This window comes from Phocoena phocoena, chromosome 12, assembly GCF_963924675.1.
Source record: "Phocoena phocoena chromosome 12, mPhoPho1.1, whole genome shotgun sequence".
Taxonomy (NCBI): domain Eukaryota; kingdom Metazoa; phylum Chordata; class Mammalia; order Artiodactyla; family Phocoenidae; genus Phocoena; species Phocoena phocoena.
Genome location: NC_089230.1, coordinates 78,692,805 through 78,713,945, shown reverse-complemented (window position 1 = coordinate 78,713,945; position 21,141 = coordinate 78,692,805). Strand labels below are relative to the sequence as shown.

The following is a 21,141-nucleotide window of genomic DNA, read 5'->3' as shown; positions in this document are numbered from 1 at the left end:
CAGTCCCTCTGATGGCAGCCATAAAAGTTGGGAAGCCAGTTTTTAGCTGGTTGATCAGAAGTACCAGTGACAGCCTGGGACTTTGGTATCTACAGTAGGGACCAGTCTTGTGGATCTGAGCTCTTTATCTGTGGGCTCTGCATCAACTTGTGTGTGTGTGTGTGTGTGTGTGTGTGTGTTTGTGTGTGTGTGTGTATAATATCAGTATTCTAATCTGCAATGGGGACATTAGATGCCAGTCTCTTTACAGGGAAGCTTTTAGAAAGGGTGTGTGTTTGTGTTTATGGTGGGAAGAAGGGGAGGAGTGAGTAGAAGGAAGGACTGAGAGACAGACATAGCTTGTGCATTTAGGAACATGGTTTCTATCCTCAGCGTTGCCGCTCTGAATTGTATTTACCTAACCTAGGTTGCCGTAGGCAACTTCCATGCTAGGTGTCCCCAACCCAACCAATTCAGTACCGCTTTTTCTAACAAATACTTGGTAATGCCCCCTTATGATCCTGAATGAGTTTCATCAAGAATATAACCAAGCAAATACAAACTTTCAAAAAAGTCAATGCATTGTTCAAACTGTAACATAAACGGGGGAAGGGTGGGGGGAAGGGATAGATTGGGAGGTTGGGATTGACATGTACACACTGCTATATTTAAAATGGATAACCAACAAGGACCTACTGTACAGCACAGGGAACTCTGCTCAATATTATGTAACAACCTAAACGGGAAAAGAATTTGAAAAAGAATAGATACATGTATATGTAAAACTGAATCACTTTGCTGTACACCTGAAACTAACACAACATTGTTAATTAACTATACTCCAATATAAAATAAAAAGTTAAAAAAACTGTAACATAAATGAGAAATAAAAGGAAAATAATGTATAATAGCACAATATGTAACTCAAAAGGCATAGCACCATAAGACATAATAAAGCAGTTAGATTCCTATATGTACTTATATGTAAACGTCTATAAACATGATTGTGGATTCCACAGCTACAATGGCAGACAGATTCAGATGTTGTATTGGCCACATAAACACAATGATCACTACTGTCATAAGAGAAGTAGTGATTTCCTGAATTGGTGGCTAACACTTCATAAAGTTCATTATACACATTGGTTGAATTTGCAGAAAGCTCAGGTTAAATTAAATTTTGCAAAATACATTTTGCAAATTATACTTATATAAAAAAAGAAGTGTCAGGAAAGAATGTAAAGGACTTAAGTTTCTTATCTAGTGCACTTTCTGGGTTTTCTGATCTATACAGGTCTGTGCCTTTTATCATTTTTGCAATCTTTTAGTTGTAGTATACTTAGAGTAATGCAAATTATTCTTGTCCATGAAAGACAAAGGGTTTTCATCAGGTGGGATATAATTGACTATTTCCGTGTGGCTACTGGCCAGTTTTGCATAAACTTGTAAATTTATTTCCTCATTTTTAATTGCTGATTGTGTTGTTTAAATTCTCCTTCAAACTGGTCATAACGTCTTACTTGTTTCCTCATTAGTAATTTGCTAAATATAATCTTTGACTTATGTTCATTTTATATTTATATGAGAGTAATGATTTTACCTTTTAATAAAGTTTTACTTTAACAGGAGTTAGGTCCAGGCTTAGAAATTTACAGTTTTCTGCCCCCCCCATATACATGAATATCTAGCAAGATATACAAAAGTATTAGTGGGTATACAGACTGCCAACAAACACATGAAAGAATGCTCAACATCATTAATCATTAGAGAAATGCAAATCAAAACTACAATGAGATATCATCTCACACCAGTCAGAATGGCCATCATCAAAAAATCTAGAAACAATAAATGCTGGAGAGGGTGTGGAAAAAAGGGAACCCCCTTGCAGTGTTGGTGGGAATGTAAATTGATACAGCCACTGTGGAGAGCAGTATGGAGGTTCCTTAAAAAACTACAAATAGAACTACCATATGACCCAGCAATCCCACTACTGGGCATATACCCTGAGAAAACCATAATTCAAAAAGCGTCATGTACCAAAATGTTCATTGCAGCTCTATTTACAATAGCCCAGAGATGGAAACAACCTAAGTATCCATCATCGGATGAATGGGTAAAGAAGATGTGGCACATATATACAATGGAATATTACTCAGCCATAAAAGAAACGAAATTGAGCTATTTTTTGAGGTGGATGGACCTAGAGTCTGTCATACAGAGTGAAGTAAGTCAGAAAGAGAAAGACAAATACCGTATGCTAACACATATATATGGAATTTAAGAAAAAAAATGTCATGAAGAACCTAGGGGTAAGACAGGAATAAAGACACAGACCTACTAGAGAATGGGCTTGAGGATATGGGGAGGCGGAAGGGTAAGCTGTGACAAAGCAAGAGAGTGGCATGGACATATATACACTACCAAACGTAAAATAGATAGCTAGTGGGAAGCAGCTGCATAGCACAGGGAGATCAGCTCAGTGCTTTGTGACCTCCTAGAGGGGTGGGATAGGGAGGGTGGGAGGGAGGGAGACGCAAGAGGGAAGAGATATGGGAACATATGTATACGTATAACTGATTCACTTTGTTATAAAGCAGCAACTATCACACCATTGTAAAGCAATTATACTCCAATAAAGATGTAAAAAAAAAAAAAGAAAAGAAAAAGTATTAGTGGAAGCAGATAAATCCTTTGTTGTGTGGTATTGTCCTGCATATTAGAGAATTTCTCTTCCCACGAAGGATTAGCAGTGCCTTCCCATTACTGAGGCAACTAAGAAGTGTCTCTGTCACTCACATTCTCAAGACATATCCTGCAGGGCAGTATTGCCCCATTGAAAATTACTCTTGACAATGTTGAACTTGACCTTTTCCAAAAAATAGCTATGGTTAAGAACTCTCACTCACCTCAACCCTTTTGCTTTCTGAAATCTCCCCACCCTTTTTTGTTCTGGGGAAGGGTTAACTGCAAAGAATCCCCCTTCCTCATGTGACTTGGGTGAGACTCACTGTGCACTTTCTCCGGACTCCCGTAAGACTCAGCCTCTATGAAACCTCAGCCCACTTTTTCTGTTTGACACATTCCTCATTAATGAATGTTCCCCCTATTGTAATAGTCTGAATGAAAGTGTGTCCTTAATTGTCTGGTATATTTTGTATTACACACTGCTCTAAACTCTAATTTTACCAAATTATATGTACATATGAATCCTTCATCCATTCCTTAAAACAATCATCCCTCACGTTTATTGAACACATACTAGGTACCAGTATAAAATGGTAATTTAAATCAATTGCTAGAGATGAATTTATGGCTGTTTTTAAAGCATGTTGGCTTAAAGTCAAGGACTAGAACAGCAAACCCAGAGAAAAGTAATTTTTCAGTTAATCCAATGATCATTTTTATGGAGAGAACCAGTGGAATTATTGTTTAAAAGTTTGCTGGAATCCTGCTTTTTTCCTAAAATTAAGCTTTCTGTATATTCAAGAAAGCATGGAAGAAGAGTGAAAAAGCACTAGACTTATTTGAATATTTGATTCAATTCTGCTTTCACTTCAATCATTCGTTCATTTAATGAATATTTATTGCATATTGAGCTGTGCCAGGCATGCTGTTATTGTTTGGTTACATTGTATGTACCAGGCACAATTCTTTTTTTTTTTTTTTTTTAGATTTTTTAAACTTTTTTTTTTTTAAATTGAAGTATGGTTGATTTACAATGTTGTGGTAATTGCTGCTGTACAGAAAAGTGACTTATTCATACGCATGTATACATTCCTTTTTTTTTTTTTTTTTTTTTTTTTTTTGCGGTACGCGGGCCTCTCACTGTTGTGGCCTCTCCCGTTGCGGAGCCCAGGTTCCGGACGCGCAGGCTCAGCGGTCATGGCTCACGGGCCCAGCCGCTCCGCGGCATGTGGGATCTTCCCCGACTGGGTCACGAACCCATGTCCCCTGCATCGGCAGGTGGACTCTCAACCACTGCGCCACCAGGGAAGCCCTACATTCTTTTTTATATTCTTTTTCGTTATGGTTATCCCAGGAGATTGAGTATAGTTCCCTGTGCTGTACAGTAGGACCTATTGTTTATCCATTCTATATGTAATAGTTTGCATCTACTAACCCCAAACTCCCAGTCCATTCCTCTCCCCAGGCACAATTCTAAGCATTGAACATACTAACTAAACCTTCACGAGAACCCCATGAAATAAGTACTGTTATGACCATTTCACAGATGGAAAACTGAGGCACAGAGAGAGGTTAAATAACTCGCCCAAGGCTGCAAGTAGTTAGCTGGGGTTTGGATGCACACAGTCAGACTCCAGAACCCTCCTCACGGCACTGCTGACACTAGAGTGGTGAATATGGCAGACCCAGCGCTTGTCTTCAGGGAACTTTCCATCTTCAAGCAGTAACTATACAATCACAAGTGTGCCAAGTGCTGTGAAAGAGGACAACTGGCGTGCTTTGGGAGACATAAAAGGGAGGCCTAACTCTCATTAGCTGGAGCGTCTGTGTTTGTGAAAGAAGACTGATAAGCCCTGCTGGCTTTAGGGATGTGGTGACAGCACAGCCAGACACAAGAAAGCAAAATTCAGCAAGTGCGATTCTTTGAGCCACAAACGGTTATCGTTTGTAGAAACCGAGCTGGGGTACCCTGGAGATGAAAGTCTGGCTTTAGGAGAGAGTGTCTTCAGAGAATGGCCTTAAGCAATTTTGACTGTGTACTAATAAAATCAAAGCAAGAGATATTTTTAAAAAATAATACAAAGATTTTAGTGCAGATTTGGAAAATTGTTTACTTCACAAAAAGTTTTCATCAAAACACCGAAGGTATGTTTAATGAGGATTTTCTTAATTGCAATAAATATTCAACAGCTTAAATGAAAATAAAGTTGATTGAAAAGTCAAACATGCATTTTAAGGGTGATCAGAGAATATTGATTTTTATGCAGATATTTTTCTACCAGTAAATGGAAGAAATGCAGTCTGGATAAGAATTTTAGAGGAATGCTGCCTTTTCTTTGGGGAAAGTGGGAAGCTATAAAATCACAGGGAAATCAGATCTAAAATGGATCATCTCTATTGGCTTGGAAATGTGTGTGCCAGGAACACATGCTCCCTCAGGGCAGAGCCCAGGCCTTCGTTTAAGGGAGCTCCTTGCCCAGAGGACTCTGCACAAGCCAAATAAGGACTAATGTTTGGTCTGTGAATGAGAAGATGACAATTAGGGCTCAGTTAGTGGTGGTCAGTCACTGGCGTGCACCCAGCTCCTAGAGCAGGCAGAGAATATGGGTTATAAAATGGGGTCTGGCCATATCCTAAGCACATCTGAAATACGAGTTCTCTTCAGAGGCTAACTCTGATGTCTTGAAAAAGCACATGAAAACATGCTCAACATCACTAATTATTAGAGAAATGCAAATCAAAACTACAGTCAGGTATCACCTCACACTGGTCAGAGTGGCCATCATCAAAAAGTCTACAAACAATAAATGCTGGAGAGGGTGTGGAGAAAAGGAAACCCTCCTCCACTCTTGGTGGGAATGTAAATTGGTACAACCATTACAGAGAACAGTATGGAGATTCCTTAAAAACTAAACATAGAACTACCATATGATCCAGCAATACCACTACTGGGCATATATCCGGAGAAAACCATAATTCGTAAAGACACACGCACCCCAATGTTCTCTGCAGCGCTATTCACAATAGCCAAGACATGGAAGCAACCTAAATGTCCATCAACAGAGGAATGGTTAAAGAAGATGTGGTACATATATACAATGGAATATTAGCCATAAAAAGAAGGAGATAACGTCATTTGCAGTAACATGGATGGACCTAGAGATTGTCATGTTGAGTGAAGTGAAATCAGTCAGAGAAAGACAAATACATATGATATTGCTTATATGTGGAATCTAAAAAAATGGTACAAATGAACTTATCTACAAAACAGAATAGAGTTACAGATATAGAAAACAAACCTGGTTACCGGGCATAAGGTAGGGGGGGGTAAATTGGGATATTGGGATTGACATATCTACACTATCATAAATACAATAGATACCTGCTGTATAGCACAGGGAACTCTCCTCGGTACTCTGTAATGGCCTCTATGGGAAAAGAATCTAAAAAAGAGTGGATGTATGTATGTGTATAACTGATTCACTTTGCTGTACACCTGAAACTAACACATTGTAAATCAACTCTACTTCAATAAATATTTTTTAAAAAATGAATGTAGTTTAGTTTGTGTTAGAAAAAATTGTGAAAGACTGTGATATGGGTGTAAAAGATTACTGGGTGTCTTTTCAAAGGAATTATGAGCACCAGTGGGCAGATTGTGGGAGGTTATCTAATTTTAGAGAGTTGTGTGCTTTTCATTGTCTTTGGGCTATTTTATAACTCCATAAGCTATGGAACTAAAGGTTCCTACTAAAGGTAGGGAACTAAAGGTAACGCAATAATTGTAGTCCACAGAGACGCAAGTGAAGTTCGTCTGATGGGGAGGCCATTGATATCCCCCCTCTGGAAGAGATGATTTCAAACATTATATTTTACTGCTGGGTAGATTTTGACCAGTTTTGCATCAATTTGCAAATTTGTGCCAGTATTCTTGACTGCCTATATCAGGGGTTGGCAAACTTCTCCTGAGAAGGGCCAAATGGTAAACATTGATGTTTTAGGCTGTATAGCTCATCTGGTCTCTATTGGAACCACCCAGCTATGCTATTGTAGCTCTAAAATAGCCATAGCAGGTCAAGGGGCTTGACTGTGTTGCAGTAAAACTTATTTATCGGTGTTGAAATGGAATTTCATGTTATTTTCACACGTCATAAAACATTATAATTCTTTTGATTTTTTTCAGCCATTTAGAGATGTAAAAACCATACTTGACCTGCAGGCTGTTGGGAAACCAGTGGTGGGCTGGGTTTGGGCCACAGGGCTTTCAGTTGTTGATCCCTGGCTTATATTTTGCCTGTCTTTGAATTCTCTTTTTTTTTTGCGGTACGCGGGCCTCTCACTGTTGTGGCCTCTCCCGTTGCGGAGCACAGGCTCCGGACGCACAGGCTCAGCGGCCACGGCTCACGGGCCCAGCCGCTGCGCGGCATGTGGGATCTTCCCGGACCGGGGCACGAACCCGCGTCCCCTGCATCGGCAGGCGGACTCTCAACCACTGCGCCACCAGGGAAGCCCTGTCCCTTCCTTCTTTGAGATGAGATTTTCCCTATGGACCTCTGAACTGTTTTTATTAGTGGCATATTCCTGCTGGGAAAATTTACTGTTTGGTCCTCGATGTAGAAATACAAGGAAGAAGAGGCAAACATGTTGACCTTAGTGGTGTAAAGTTCAGCTGAGTTTTCCTTACAAATCTTTCCAAGTCTTAATTATTATCTTTTCGTCTTGAAGTGGAGCAAATTAAATAACACCTTGGCCAGGCTCTTGTGGTTGAGAGTTAGGAAGTAAAATGTTTTGGCTGGGAGAGTGGCTTATTGCATATTTCCTCCACTTCATGCCTCCACATGAATCCTTGTGGTATTAATACATCCCACGCGGTGGAGCTAATTAAAGCTGTTCAGCACTCTCATTTTGACAAAAGTATTTACCAATGAGGAATGCCACCTTTCATGTGAGGCTGTCTCTGGAGATGCATGAGGACCGATACACAGAGAGGTATATCCTCCGGGAGTTTACCGTCTGACACCAGAAACACTGATGGACCCAGTAAGGTTGACAACAGTAACAAATAGTTATGAACCCCCAAGCATGTGCCAGACACTGTGCTCAGTGCAGCAGTTTTTTTAAAAAAGGGATAAGAACACGTTCTTTCACTTCAGGAAGTCAGTCTTGGAGGGACCCCAGAGATGCATACCAATTATTTCAATACCGAGTGGTAAATGCCTGATGGAGGTATATATACTTTTTTGTTTTAGAGTCAGGGAAAAATGGTAATTATGAGTCTTTTCAGGTAGCAGTTGGGAAAAGCTTCACAGAGGAGGTAGCATGTTGGCTGGAACTTAAAGTATGAGTAGGAGGTCATCAGGCTAGAAGGATGGATGGGTATTATAAGCACAAGAGAGAATAATTTGTGCAAAGCCACAAAGGCATGACTATGGATGACATATTATGGCAATGGTGAGCACAATGGCCAGAATAGATAGCTGACCACTGTTTCTGTACCACTTAATTGGCTCTCTCTGAGCTGCATTTTTAGGTAGCGCAAAAAGGGAAATAATCAAATTAACCCATCAACTCTGACTTTCATGGAGGTATTATGCTATAAATGTGTTCATTTACTCCTTTAACTCATTTAATATATATTAATTGTCTCTCTAGATGTGCCACACATCTGGCTTGACACTGAAGGTGATGCAATGAGTAGAGACAGACCGAGTCCTTGACCTCATGGAATATAAGCGCCCGGGTTCCCTAATGGGTTCATTCAGTTTAGCTCATATCACTGATTCCTCTCAATGGAGTCAAAGGCTGAGGCCAGATTAAGGAAAGTCAGAAACGTGTGGTGTTTTAACCTATTACCTAGATGGGGGATGTGATGGCTAATTGGACTGGGCCATGGGGTGCCCAGATATTTGGGTAAACACTATTCTGCGTGTGTCTGTGAGGGTGTCTCAGGATGAGATTAAGATCTGAGTTGGTAGACTGAGTAAAGCAGGCTCCTCCCTAACGTGGGTGGCCTCATCCAATCTGCTGGAAGCCTGAATAAGACAAAAGGCGAAGTAAGGTGGAATCCACTCTCTCTGCCTGTCTTTAGCTGGAACACTGATCTTCTTTTGCTTTTGGACTTGGACTCAGACTGGGACTTACACCACTGATGCTCCTGGGTCCCCAGCTCGCTGACTGCAGCTCTGTGATGTCTCAGCCTCCATAAGCATGGGAGCCAATTCCTTATAGTGAATCTATCTCTATGTCTATATCTCTAACTCTATCATCTCTATCTCTATCATCTCTATCTCTATCTCTATCATCTCTATCATCTCTATCTCTATTATCTCTATCTCTATCTCTATCATCTCTATCATCTCTATCTCTATTATCTCTATCTCTATCTCTATCATCTCTATCTCTATCTCTATCTCTCTATCTCTATCATCTCTATCTCTATCTCTATCATCTCTATCTCTATCATCTCTATCTCTATCTCTAATCTCTATCTCTAATCTCCTGCTGGTTCTGTTTCTCTGGAGAATCCAGATTAATGCAGGGAATTAAAGGCAAGACAATGTCCAATAGCAGAATAGCTCTGCCTAAAGTTTGCTTTTTCACCGTTTCAGATATTGCAATTTATTGAGAGATCTGGCTTACATCTTAAATGGAATGTCTAGCAAGTGAGAAACTAATCTGGGAGGGAGAACAGTAAAGAGCTTCTTTTTTGACAGGTCAGATCGTCATTCTAATGGACGAAAAGGAAACTGTATTGCTGCCTACGCACATGTGAACCAAACCAAACCAAACCACACGAAATTTCTATCCTAATGATATGATACCACTTTTGAATGAGTTGGATGCATGTTACGTGGAGAACAGAATGTTGAGTTTGTCCTATAGGTTTATGACTCATTTCTATGAAATAGGAATAATCTTAACAGATAACTGGCTCTGCAAGAAAGAATGGGATCAACTAACCTAAAAAAATAAACATAGAAGACCTCAGAATTCGAGACCAGACAGACACCAATTCATTTAGTGTTCTAGAGGCACCTTTTGCAAGTACTTTATCTCAGGGGATTAACCACTACATTAGACTACTTACGCTAAGAGATTTCTATGAGTACTTGACTGAGATTTTAATGGCTTAGTGGGCTTTTGGTGACACTAACCTTAAAATTTTTCCAGGCTAGAATTATCTCAGTGATGCCGAGGTGCAGAGCTTTGGAGTCCTGGGTGTCATCTACCTGTGCTGTGGAGAGACCCAGAAATTTTTGAGGGAGGGAAGCCTTGATCCTGCCTAGAGCTGCTTTCTGTTTTCCTTCCCCTTTCTACATATGTGAGTGGGATGCCTTTTTATCAGGGATGTTTCCTAGTGGGGGTCTTCATTGGTCATCGAGATATGTCCTTTCTATCCCTGGTTGGGCTGATAACGAAAACGTATGGATCTTTCATTGGCAACATAGCGTATTTGCTGTCTAAGCCCAGGCCAACAAATATAATGCTTCTTGGTCAATACTAATCAAAAGCTCAGTTATGAGGGTAATTTTTATTTATGGGGCGTTGACTGAAGGTTATACCGCATGGTCATGCCTCTGGATACCCTAAAATCAATCCTTGAGTTAAGGCAGATGGTCAGCACCTCTCCCTCATGGAACCACTGTAATGAACTGGGTTCAGGCATTCGTTATGTGTCTCCAGGGAGGGCCTTCTAGGAAACACCTGACACCGAGTTTATGCTGGAGGAGAGGCTGAGGCAGACAGAACGTGGTTCACCGTAACCCAGATGCTCCTTCTTAGGAGGACTCATAGGAGAAATATTTTTCTCCGAAGCAATTACCATGCTCTAAGCATGCAGGTTCCAAATTGCATTGTCCTCACTGCACAGTCTGCTGAGAAGCTCAAAGCCAAATTCATGAACCACCGAAGCAAAGAAAGAACGTTCTGATATTTACTTTCTAAACAATTTTCCCTATGGAGTCATTTGATTTTTTAAAAAATATTATTATGGTGAAACATAACATAATATTAGACGTTTTAAAGTAAATGGTTTAAATCGTGAAATGCTAAATATAAAAAAGGAGTGATGGCAATATTCAGTTCAATATTGCCTTAATTCTGTTATTCTAAAATTATTTATTAGTTATAAACATCTGATGACCTCAAAAAAAGTGAATGATTCAGTAATTGTGTTAGGAAAATTCACAACGTTGTGTAACCACCACCTCTATCTAGTTCCCAAACATTTTCATTACCCCAAGAGTCATCTGACCTCTCTTTGTTTCATCTTTTCTTCCACTTTTCTTTCAGTTCTTTAAAATAAAATCTTATTGTATTTCACACAAGTCTGTAAACCATCATCACCTTTTTGGGGGAATGAGGCAGGATTTTAATAAACAAATTATTAAGAAAAACCTAAGAACCAAGGATGACTCATCTTGCGGAAGCTACATGAAGGAGTGTAAAGAAGGGAGCGTCAATAAGAGCCCTGTACCAGCGGTGTAGTAAAATAAAGATGGACGTGAGGCTGCTAAATTGAAAAAAGATCTGCGATTTTTATGAAAATTGTGTCCCTGTAACGTGTGAAACTGTGTGAAAACTGTGGTGATTAGAAGGCGAGATTGTGAAGACTCAGAATGCTAGACTATTAAAAAAAATGACGAGGTAGTGAAATAGAGAAAGAAGAGGCTGTGGGTTGAGAGAAAACAAGTTTGGGGCACTATATATTCTTTAAAATGATGGGGCTACTAAGCCAAACATAGTGTAATAGGTGGAAGAAACTTGAACGATGGTCTTGGCTTTGCCACCAGCTACACGGTGTGACCTTGAGCAAGGAACTTCCCACCTCTAGCGTTGGTTTTCTTACCTGTGAAACATACAGCTTAACTAGAGTATGTCTAAGAGGCCTTCCAGCTTTAGTGTTCTATGGTATATTCATGAATGGAAGGAATGTATACAAAAAATGAAAACAGTAAAGCAATTTTGAAAACAATAATACTTTCATCATAGATATACTATCATTTTTATTAATATACCCAAAATACTGATCTTGTAATAAGGCTTTTTGATATCATAATGAAGGAAAGGAATCCAGTGAGCATTTCATATCATTCATGTCACGAAAAGGTGGTCTGTTTTATCCAACCAACTTTTAAGTGATTTAAAAGTCAAAAGAGTGGTTGTTGTGAATTGTGGTTGATTATCAATGGCCATAAATGCTTTGCTACTTCCTCCATCAAGAGTTAAGGTCTATGTTCCCTCCTCTTTAATCAAGATGGATGCTATGGCTGCCTAACCATTAGTATGTGAGGAAGTGACACTGTTTCTGGGCCCTGAGGAGATTGGAGCCTTCCACTTTTTTCTTTTGTGACAATGACTCCTTGAACCCAGCTGCCATGCTGACAGGGAGCTCAAGCAGCCCCTCAGAGAGGCTACACAGTGGAGAAATGAGGCCTCCAGCCAACAGCTCTGGCTGACCACTGATTTGTCAGCTGTGTGAGTGAACCCTCTTGAAAAAAGATCTTCAACGGCAGTTGAGACACTCTAGCTGTCACAACATGGGGCAGAAAACAGCTATCCCTACTGATCCCTGTCCAAATTTTCAGATTTATGGGCAAAATAAGCAATTGTTGTTTTAAGGCACTAGCTTGAAGGGTGATTTGTAATGCAGAAATAGATAACTGTATCATGCAGTTAATATTTAGTCACTGGTAATCATATAAACCAAATATAATCTGTATAGGTGGTTCTGCTATCATGCCATACATGTTTTTGTGAAAAAACTTGTACTCAGTAAAGTTGCCTACTGACTTCACACGAGGAAAATAGGAATGAGGTAGACCACCAAAACCCACAGAATTTTGTAAAGAGCCCTAACTAAAACGGAAACAGCTCTATTAAAAATATCAGCCACAAAAAATCTTCCCTGACATTTCCACTTAGAATCACAGAGCATCCTTATCAGCCCTATATCCTGGGGTTATTGCTTCCTTAAAGAGATTTTTACTTATAGTTTCACCGGGGAGCTGTATAAAGAGGGAAGCACAGAGTTTCCTAAAGCTACTATATCCACTACTTCTTGCACTAAAAAAAGATTCTTCTGCAGAATATTCGCTTTTTTTTTCATAAGGTCTTCATATATTGATAAAGATTTCCTCTTTAACTGTGAGAAAGTTTGACCCTATTGCCTCAAAAGTAAACATTCTTGAAAATTCAGAAGTGAACCAGGAACCTCAGAAAACTAAAAATAGAATTACCAAATGATCCAGCAATCCCACTCCTGGATATATATCCAGACAAAGCTATAATTTGAAAACATACATCTACCCCTATGTTCATAGCAGTACTGTTCACAATAGCCAAGACATGGAAACAACCTAAATGTCCATTGACATATGAATGGATAAAGAAAATGTGGTATATATACACAATGGAATACAACTCAGTCATAAAAAAGAATGAAGTAATGCCATTTGCAGCAACATGGATGGACTTAGAGATTATCATATTAAGTGAAGTAAGTCAGATAGAGGAAGACAAATATATGATATCACTTATATGTGGTATCTAAAATATGACACAAATGAAACTATCTATGAAACAGAAATGGACTCACAGATAGAGAGAACAGACTTGTGGTTGCCAAGGGAGAGGAGGGTCAGGGAGGGATGGATCGGGAGTTCGGGGTTAGCAGATGCAAAGTAGTACATATAGAATGGATAAACAACAAGGTCCTACTGTATAGCACAGGGAGCTATATTCAATATCCTGTGATAAACCACAATGGAAAAGAATATGAGAAAGAAAGTATATATATGTATAACTGAATCACTTTGCTGTACAGCAGAAATTAACACAACATTGTAAATCAACTATACATCAATTAAAAAAAATAAGTTACTTAATTAAAAAGTAAAACAAAAAATTAAAAAGTGAACTAGGAGGATTTCGATGTTTACTGACATCCTTATTGACCAATTACACGTGTGCTAATTGGCACTAAAGAGACACACGTAGCAGAACAGACAGTATCCGGGGTCAGCCTGTATATGGTGAATAGGAATACAAAGGCTGATTGTAAGAGCCCAATCCTCTGTCACCATAGCCCCTTGTCATGGACGTGGGCCTTAGGACCCACCTTGTCCTGACAGACTCTCAGGTTTGAAGCTCAGTTGAGATGGCTGTTCTGAGTGGGCAGCGGTTGGTACTGCTTTGGTTTCAGCTTCTTTCACCAGATCCGTCAGGAAAGGGCTATCAGTGCTCTCTGTGGGACTGGGGATGAGAGCTGAGGGAAAGATGCTGAGGGTGACCACCTCTTTAGAAGAAGGTGGTTCAGTGGACAGCTCTTCCGTTGGAAACAGTGGTGGGACCCAACCTTCTCCTGGGTGGAGGATGACTTTATCACTGGTCTTTGAGATAGTGTCATAGATGGATTCCTCAAAGAGGATGTCATCATCCAACACAGACCCTGTGGGAAGTAACTCACCAGGTAGACTCTGTCCTGCTCTGTCCACTGTCTCCAGCATGGGTTGACCAAGAGGAAGTTCTGGACTCAGAGTAGCAACCTGAAGGAGGAATTTAGGACAGATGTTGACAAGGGACATTTCTCTGTATATGAGAAGGGTTATACTCTGTATTTTTCTTTTCATTTAAATTTAAGCAAATCATTTCGTAGTTGACTTGAATCTATTGTGGATTCTGTTGTAGGTTCTGATACAGAAACATGTTGTGAAAGGAAAACATGCATTGATACAGTAGTAAAATACGATCTCGTGGCTGAGTCTGCCTGTATAGGGTTAACTGATACCCAAAATACTTTGCAACGTGTGTCAATCATATTCGAACTTATGAACCTTTTTATTTAAAAAGGGAATAAAGCTTAGCGCTTCCACTTATGAACACCGTAGTGACAACTTTTGGCATAAATTAAATGAACATAGCTTTAAATGAAATACAAAAGTTATTACTGAATTCATATTTTTTACTTCCTAAGTTATTAATTTATCCTTAAAAACCCCCATAAAATATATAGATAAGACCTTAAGACTTAAGGACAAACTTATAAAGTATCTTTATGTTATATTTATTTCAGAAAGTCAAATAATATATTCTGCTTTAAGTATTTTTTCAGTTCACGAACATGTATTTGTTTTATCAAAAATGGCAATTCCTGACTCTAATTGAAACAGAGCTCTAACTATGTTGAAGGAAACTTTGAATTTAAGGATATTTGAAATGCAAGTTGTATTATATTTTATTAATACAGATAGTGGAAGTGGGTAAGCAAGTACTGCCTGTAAAAAACAGAAAAGAATTTTATTTATTTATTTCTTGAGTGTAGTTGCTTTACAGTGTTGTGTTAGTTTCAGGTGTACAGCAAAGTGAATCGGTTCTACATATATTCATTCTTTTTTAGATTCAGAAAAGAATTCTATTTAGCAGTGCAGAGGGGATCTTGCTCTGTTCAGTCCTTAAGCTGACTTCTTCTGATGGAAGATTTCAAGGCTTTGTTCCTATTTGAAGGACAGAAGAACAACAAACTCACCTTTGTGATATCAGCGAGGAGAGTGGGCAGCACCGATTGGGTGTCAGGATCAAGACCTGGCAAAGACCCAACAATTTCTGTGGGTAAAAAATCACAAGGTTTGAGTGTTTCTTTTTCTTTTTTTCTTTTGTGGTTGGAGCAGTAAAACAGTGAAGGCTGGGAAATGTGGCGATAATCGGTTCTTAAGGAGTGGTACAACAAATCATCAAGAAATCAGATGCGCTAGTGGTCATTGATCTGAGTAATCTGCTGAAGGATACATGCAAGGGGTGCATCTTGCAAGTCTCTGGGATAAGAACAGTTATTAAGGTGGATTTTTAGGGTGTTTAGCTTTGTTGTACGCATTTGGACCAAGCAGGCCAACTGATTGGCTAGGCCCGTGGGGACAAAAATATAGCTAAGTTGACAAAGAAAGAAATGGCTAAAATAAATACTGGAACCAAGGACCGAATGTGAGTCCTTGCGAGTCCTACTTATACCCTGAAGCCCAATTCTCAGATTACCCCAAAGGGTTCAACCAAGAGACCAGCCCAGAGTACCAGATGCTCTCAGAGGTGAGTCTGAAGTTCTCACTGAACTTTCCTTGTCTAGAAATTCAAAAGTGAACCAAGAGGATTTTAATGTTTGCTGACAACTTTAGTGGCACACCCTACATCTCATCCCAAGGGATCTTTGTAAAGTTTTCCAGAGTTGAGTTTGACTCTCTAAACTACAGAAACAGAACTGACAGAGAATGCCAGTTTCATGCCATGTCACATTAAAATGGCATTTCTAGTGCCCATCTATTATGCCAAGAGTACTGGGTGAAGAGTTCCAGGCTCCTGGGTCCCTCCAGGGCCCCCTCTGAGGACCCTGAGTGAGCCTGATTAGCTGTTGATTTCTTTAGATCCATGCTCTTCTCTCCCCACTACTCCCTGCCATGCGAGGTTGACTTATATGGACCATATCAGTGGTTCCTTGCTCCCTGTCTTTGGGATGGCTTAGATCATTAAGCAGTCCTTCAGGCCTGGAGGTAGTAGTGGGGCCTTGGTGCTTCTAGCCCCGGGGAACTGTCCTAGTCCTCCGGGCATTAGGGAAACCTTTATAAATAGTCCCTTTATGAAACTCTTTTCAAATTATCCGAATTCAAATGTGCCATCTGGAACCTGACCCATTTACTAGATGAGGGAATCTGGGCTGTGCCAGGGGAACAGAACTCTCCGCGGGTTCTTCTCTCCACCTGGGTTCCACTGGTTGACTGTGGTCGAGCTGGGCTGAGCTGAGCCTCTTGGCTTCCCTAGAGCTGTTTTTGGTGTGAAGTGGTCAGGAAAGGCTCATCGAATGAGACCCGGGGGCAGTGAGGAAAGACAGAAATGATAACCATCTGTGATTGGCCTGTCACCGAAATGACTGACTCTACAGGACCCAAGTTAAAGTGACAGGGACCAGGAGACAGTCACACCTCCTCATCTCTCTGTCAGGATGAGGATAAACTCAGAACTATGAAATCACCCACTGACCGTCAGTGAACTGAATTGACCCCATATCCAAGGACTGGTCTTCCTCCAGTGCTTTGCTGATCAGCTTTCTGAGGTCTGAAGCTGTGGGGTAGATTTCCATTTGCTTGTTTTCCTCCATCATTCCATGAAGGTCTCCTTCACTTTCAATTTTGTTGGAATCAAAAGACAGGAGGTCACCTGCAGGGCTTTTTGCTTCTGCTTTGTCTCTCTGAAAGATGGCTGTAAGTTGCATCTCTGTAGAGCTTGACCTGTCGATCGCAGAGGACACATCACATCCAAAGCCATTGTTACATGCCTTATAAAGAGAATCACTATGTTGCTACAAAGCTTCAGGACAGCTTCAACCTCTTTCCTGAGGGACTTTTAATGAATATCACACACTTGGAACTAATTTCAGTGTTTGTCAGAAATCTGAAAGGTAGAAAAAGAATTGACATATATTTCAGCTCTGAAATAGAATGTATGATGGGACTGAAATCCAGCTTGAAGAGAGACTATTAACTGGATCAAGTGACCATAAATTTTCACTTCAGGTCTTTGTGAAAAAGTTAATTGTCAAGAGCTGCTGGTATTGATCAGTGTTTTCGTGGTCTTATAAGTGCCAATCAGCAAGAAGGATGAATTATCTTTTTTCTTTTCCTACAAGTAGCCTCTTGTAGGATATAGCAGGTGGACAAAAATATGTATGTGTTTTAGCCAAGTCAAAGCTTCAGTTCTCAAGGCTATTTCTTATCTACTTTTTTGAAGAAGTATTTTTTTAATTAAAAAATACAGCACTATATTAAACATAATCTCTTGTTCCCTCAAGTTGCTTTTAAAATAACATCTTAGAAGGAAGATGTGAGAAAAGAGAAAGGGAAGTAGTTCATGATTAACTGTATTTGTTATCATATTTATTGAATCAGCGCCTTTACTCATGTAAACATGAAATAGGATCCTCTCTAGCTCTGTCCTCTAGGACCAGGTTTTACCTCTTAGTTTATGCCATAAATCCACACAGAGGGATACAAAAATGTTTTAAAGGCCACAGGAACCGATAATGTGTATTCTCGGCAGTTCTTCGGGTCACATGATCAATCAGAGTCTACAGTCGGTTATTTCCCCAATTACAGGAGCCAAGCTAGGTACAGTGTGCCCTTTCCCCATTCACACTGACCTGGGAACCAAGTGGCGAATTAGTTCCTCTGCTTTATTACAGACTTAGGCGGCTTGCATGCACAAGTGTGCATCCAGACCGACAACTTCCCATCACAAATGACATTTAAGAAATTGTTGAAACACAACTTCCCATCACAAATGACATTTAAGAAATTGTTGAAACACACTTGCATCACAGATAGGTGTTTTTATGTTTTTCTTTTGAAAAGCTTTTGAGTTGTACAGAACACACTTTCGCTGATCAGGTAGGTCACTGTTTACCTGCTTCTCCACATAGTGACTTTGATTTGAGGGTTCTTTTCTACTACTGAGCAATTGGTCAAATACTCCCATTTAAATAAGACACCAATAAAAAGACACTGGCTTATCCCAGACTATATACGTAAAAATAATCTGCAAGAGTTTTAGCACAAACGTGTGTGTGGGGGGGGAAATGTACTATATTTCAAAACATTAAAAAAAAAAGTTCAAATTACCCATCTCTTTCTTTCTTTGGTCTTCATGTCATCATACACAACGGGAACATGCAAGGGAGAAAGAATTTTCATGAAATTTATTGAGACATTTGATGAATCAATCACATACAAAAAAAAAGTTTCATTGTCTCCCATGTTGGTTCAGAGCCATCAGACTTTGGATAGAAGTTTGGGGAACCATATGGATCTCAGGAAGTAAACATTATTCTATGATGTTTCTTATTAGGATTTGAGCCTTAGTTCAAAGATTTCAGGTACTTAAACTCTTTGATTTCCTTATATTCCTTTTACAGAGGCTTCAAATATATCCTATACATCTTAGATTTTCAGTGGGGTGCTGGTGCCAGGAAGTTGTTTTAAAAAGTATTTTATAAATGGGTTTCTCATCCCCTTAGTTTATTTCCTGAAGGTAATTTTTCTGAGACCAGACGCTGGAACTGGAGTTTTGCTGACTGTTTTTTGAATTGCTTTAATCAGTAAGCCTTAAGGGGATGGAACAATTCACCACGCAGGAAAAGCAAACCCCTCTTTACCGAGTGGGTGGTCTGTTGCACGCAGTTTACATGCTTCTTCATTTAATCTTTTCAACTACACGATCACCATTTTATAGATAAGGGAAGATGCAGAGAGAGGGAAAGCTGTCAGTGGAAAAGTAGCAGAGCCGAGATTCCAACCCTGGCCTGGAAGACCATAGCCTGGGCTCATTTTGTCACACCACCACCTGTTTGTGCCAGAAAAAAAGGCCATTTGGTCACCAGACTGGCGACAATGTTTTGGACTTCCCTGGGCACATAACGTGAATTTAGTCTAGAAGCTCATTTGTCTTCACTCACTGTAGACTAGTTTGCATTATCGAGAGTTAAATGCAAATGGAATTATATCATACTCCTTTTTGGGGGCATCTTTCACTCCACGTGATTGTTCTGAGATGAATCTATGTTGTTGTGTATTCCAGTAGTTCATTCTTTTGCGGAGTAGCAGTCTGTGGTAAGAATATACCACAATTTGTTTATCTACGACCCTGCTGATGGCTATTCGGGTTGTTTCCAGTTCTTGGCTAATACAAATGAAGCTGCTGTGGATAGCTGTGTACACGTTTGTGAAGAAATATACCCTCCAGCTAGATTGAATGATTGTTAATAGTTTCTCATATTTCCTTTAAGAGATAAAGCAATATTTAAAGTGGAACCTTTAATGTTCCTCCTTATAACCGTGTTAATAATAGATGTTCTAACTTCTTCCCAGTTGTGTTACAGGAATCAAATGAGGTCACTGATATAAAAGTATTTGTTTAATTGTAGATCAGGTTTTATAAGAGTGAGCTCATAGAAGGAGGGTACCTTGAGACTCCTGGGAGTTTAGGTCTTCTGTGGGAGGATCTGGCTCCATGAGAAAGCAATTTCCTTCATAACAAGTTTACTTTACAATATTCTGAGCATTGTTTTTCATGATTAAAAGTTTGCCACACTCATAAGCATATTATTTATTGTATTTATTTATATGTGTGTATTCGGGGGTCAAAATGTTTTCTGGGAGACTAAGTCTACATAACATAATGGAAATCATAATGCAAATCATATGATCAAATATACTTTATAAGCATCCTTGACAGAAAGAAGGATAAACTCTTACAGAGAAAAGCACATGGGAAAGATGCAGTTTCAGAGGATCTAATAACTTTAAAATATTTACCTTGCAAAATTTCATCCCCTAACATTTTGGTTTTCTTCTGAAACAGATTTTTAAAATTATTATTAGTTTTTCATTTATTTGAAGAGAGGAGATAATGAGCATTTGAACATTCACCGAGAGAACTGTTCCTATCCTTTCCTTCAGGTTTAAATTAAAAATTTATTCTTTAACTGCAGTGGTCTATCCAGAAGACCTTGCATCTATGCAGAGTATTCTCCTATCACCTTTTATTTCTCTCTAATCCATCTGATTTCACATGGAGTACTGTGGAGCAGCATCTTGAAATAAAGAAAAATGAGTCTGCTTTGGTAAATGTTAAGGGTTTCATCTGTTGTTACTTTCATGGTTCAACATGTCCTTCCTCTGAAATTACACAAATCAGAGGGGCCTGATAGCTTCGAGAGAAATAAATGGGTGGAGCCCCCCACCTACACAACTGTTCTTTGTGATTATGTGGGACCCACCCTGTGGACCTTCTTGCTTTAAGACAACAGATGGTGACAGGCCAGGAGGAACTTCGAGAGAGGCCTGTCCTCCCGTTTTACAAATCCCCCTCAGTGCAGGGGATCTCATTCTGCTCACACCAGGGCTGATATATGCCCTGTGGCACAGTTAAAAAAAATACATTATGATCCCCCTTGTAGATGTTTTGAATGGTGAGAACTTAAAAGAAAGATGCAGAAGTCTTGCCAAAACTCCTGAACCCACATTGGAATATTGAGATGCTACTGGATGTAGGCCTGCTTATGGGAAAGCTGTGGGAACACGACGGAACCCTGCTTTAGCGTGGCACTATTTTATTTCATGTCTTCTATTTAAATATTCAATTTTATAAATTTTGCATGGTAATACGTTACTATGGACCAGACATCAGAACGGTATAAAAGTACAGTCAGGCATCAAAGTGATAAAACAGGTATTAATAGTTCCATCCCCATCCCTGTCTACCCAATTCTCTTACCCCTATAGGTACCACTTTTGATTAGTTTCCCCTGTCTCCCTAGGATCAACTTGATTTGCTTAAACAATGACGGCACTTAGCACTGGATAGGAAACCAGGCAATTGACATCAAGGTAACTAATTGCTACTTTTCTGGATCTGTCTCTGCTGAGGGATTTTCCTAAG

The 21,141-nt window shown here is 39.6% G+C and overlaps 1 protein-coding gene across 2 annotated transcripts in view; it reads right to left on the bottom strand.

Annotated features, from left to right (window-relative positions):
- Positions 1–21,141, bottom strand: part of IMPG1 (interphotoreceptor matrix proteoglycan 1) — a 91,169-nt gene that overhangs the window by 34,267 nt on the left and 35,761 nt on the right. For both annotated transcript variants that reach the window (XM_065889032.1, XM_065889033.1), the window contains 4 exons: positions 18,324–18,344; positions 16,690–16,937; positions 15,191–15,267; positions 14,128–14,210 (listed from right to left, as the gene is read on the bottom strand). In XM_065889032.1, the coding sequence (XP_065745104.1) occupies positions 14,128–14,210; positions 15,191–15,267; positions 16,690–16,937; positions 18,324–18,344 (429 nt within the window). The remainder of the gene's footprint in view (positions 1–14,127; positions 14,211–15,190; positions 15,268–16,689; positions 16,938–18,323; positions 18,345–21,141) is intronic.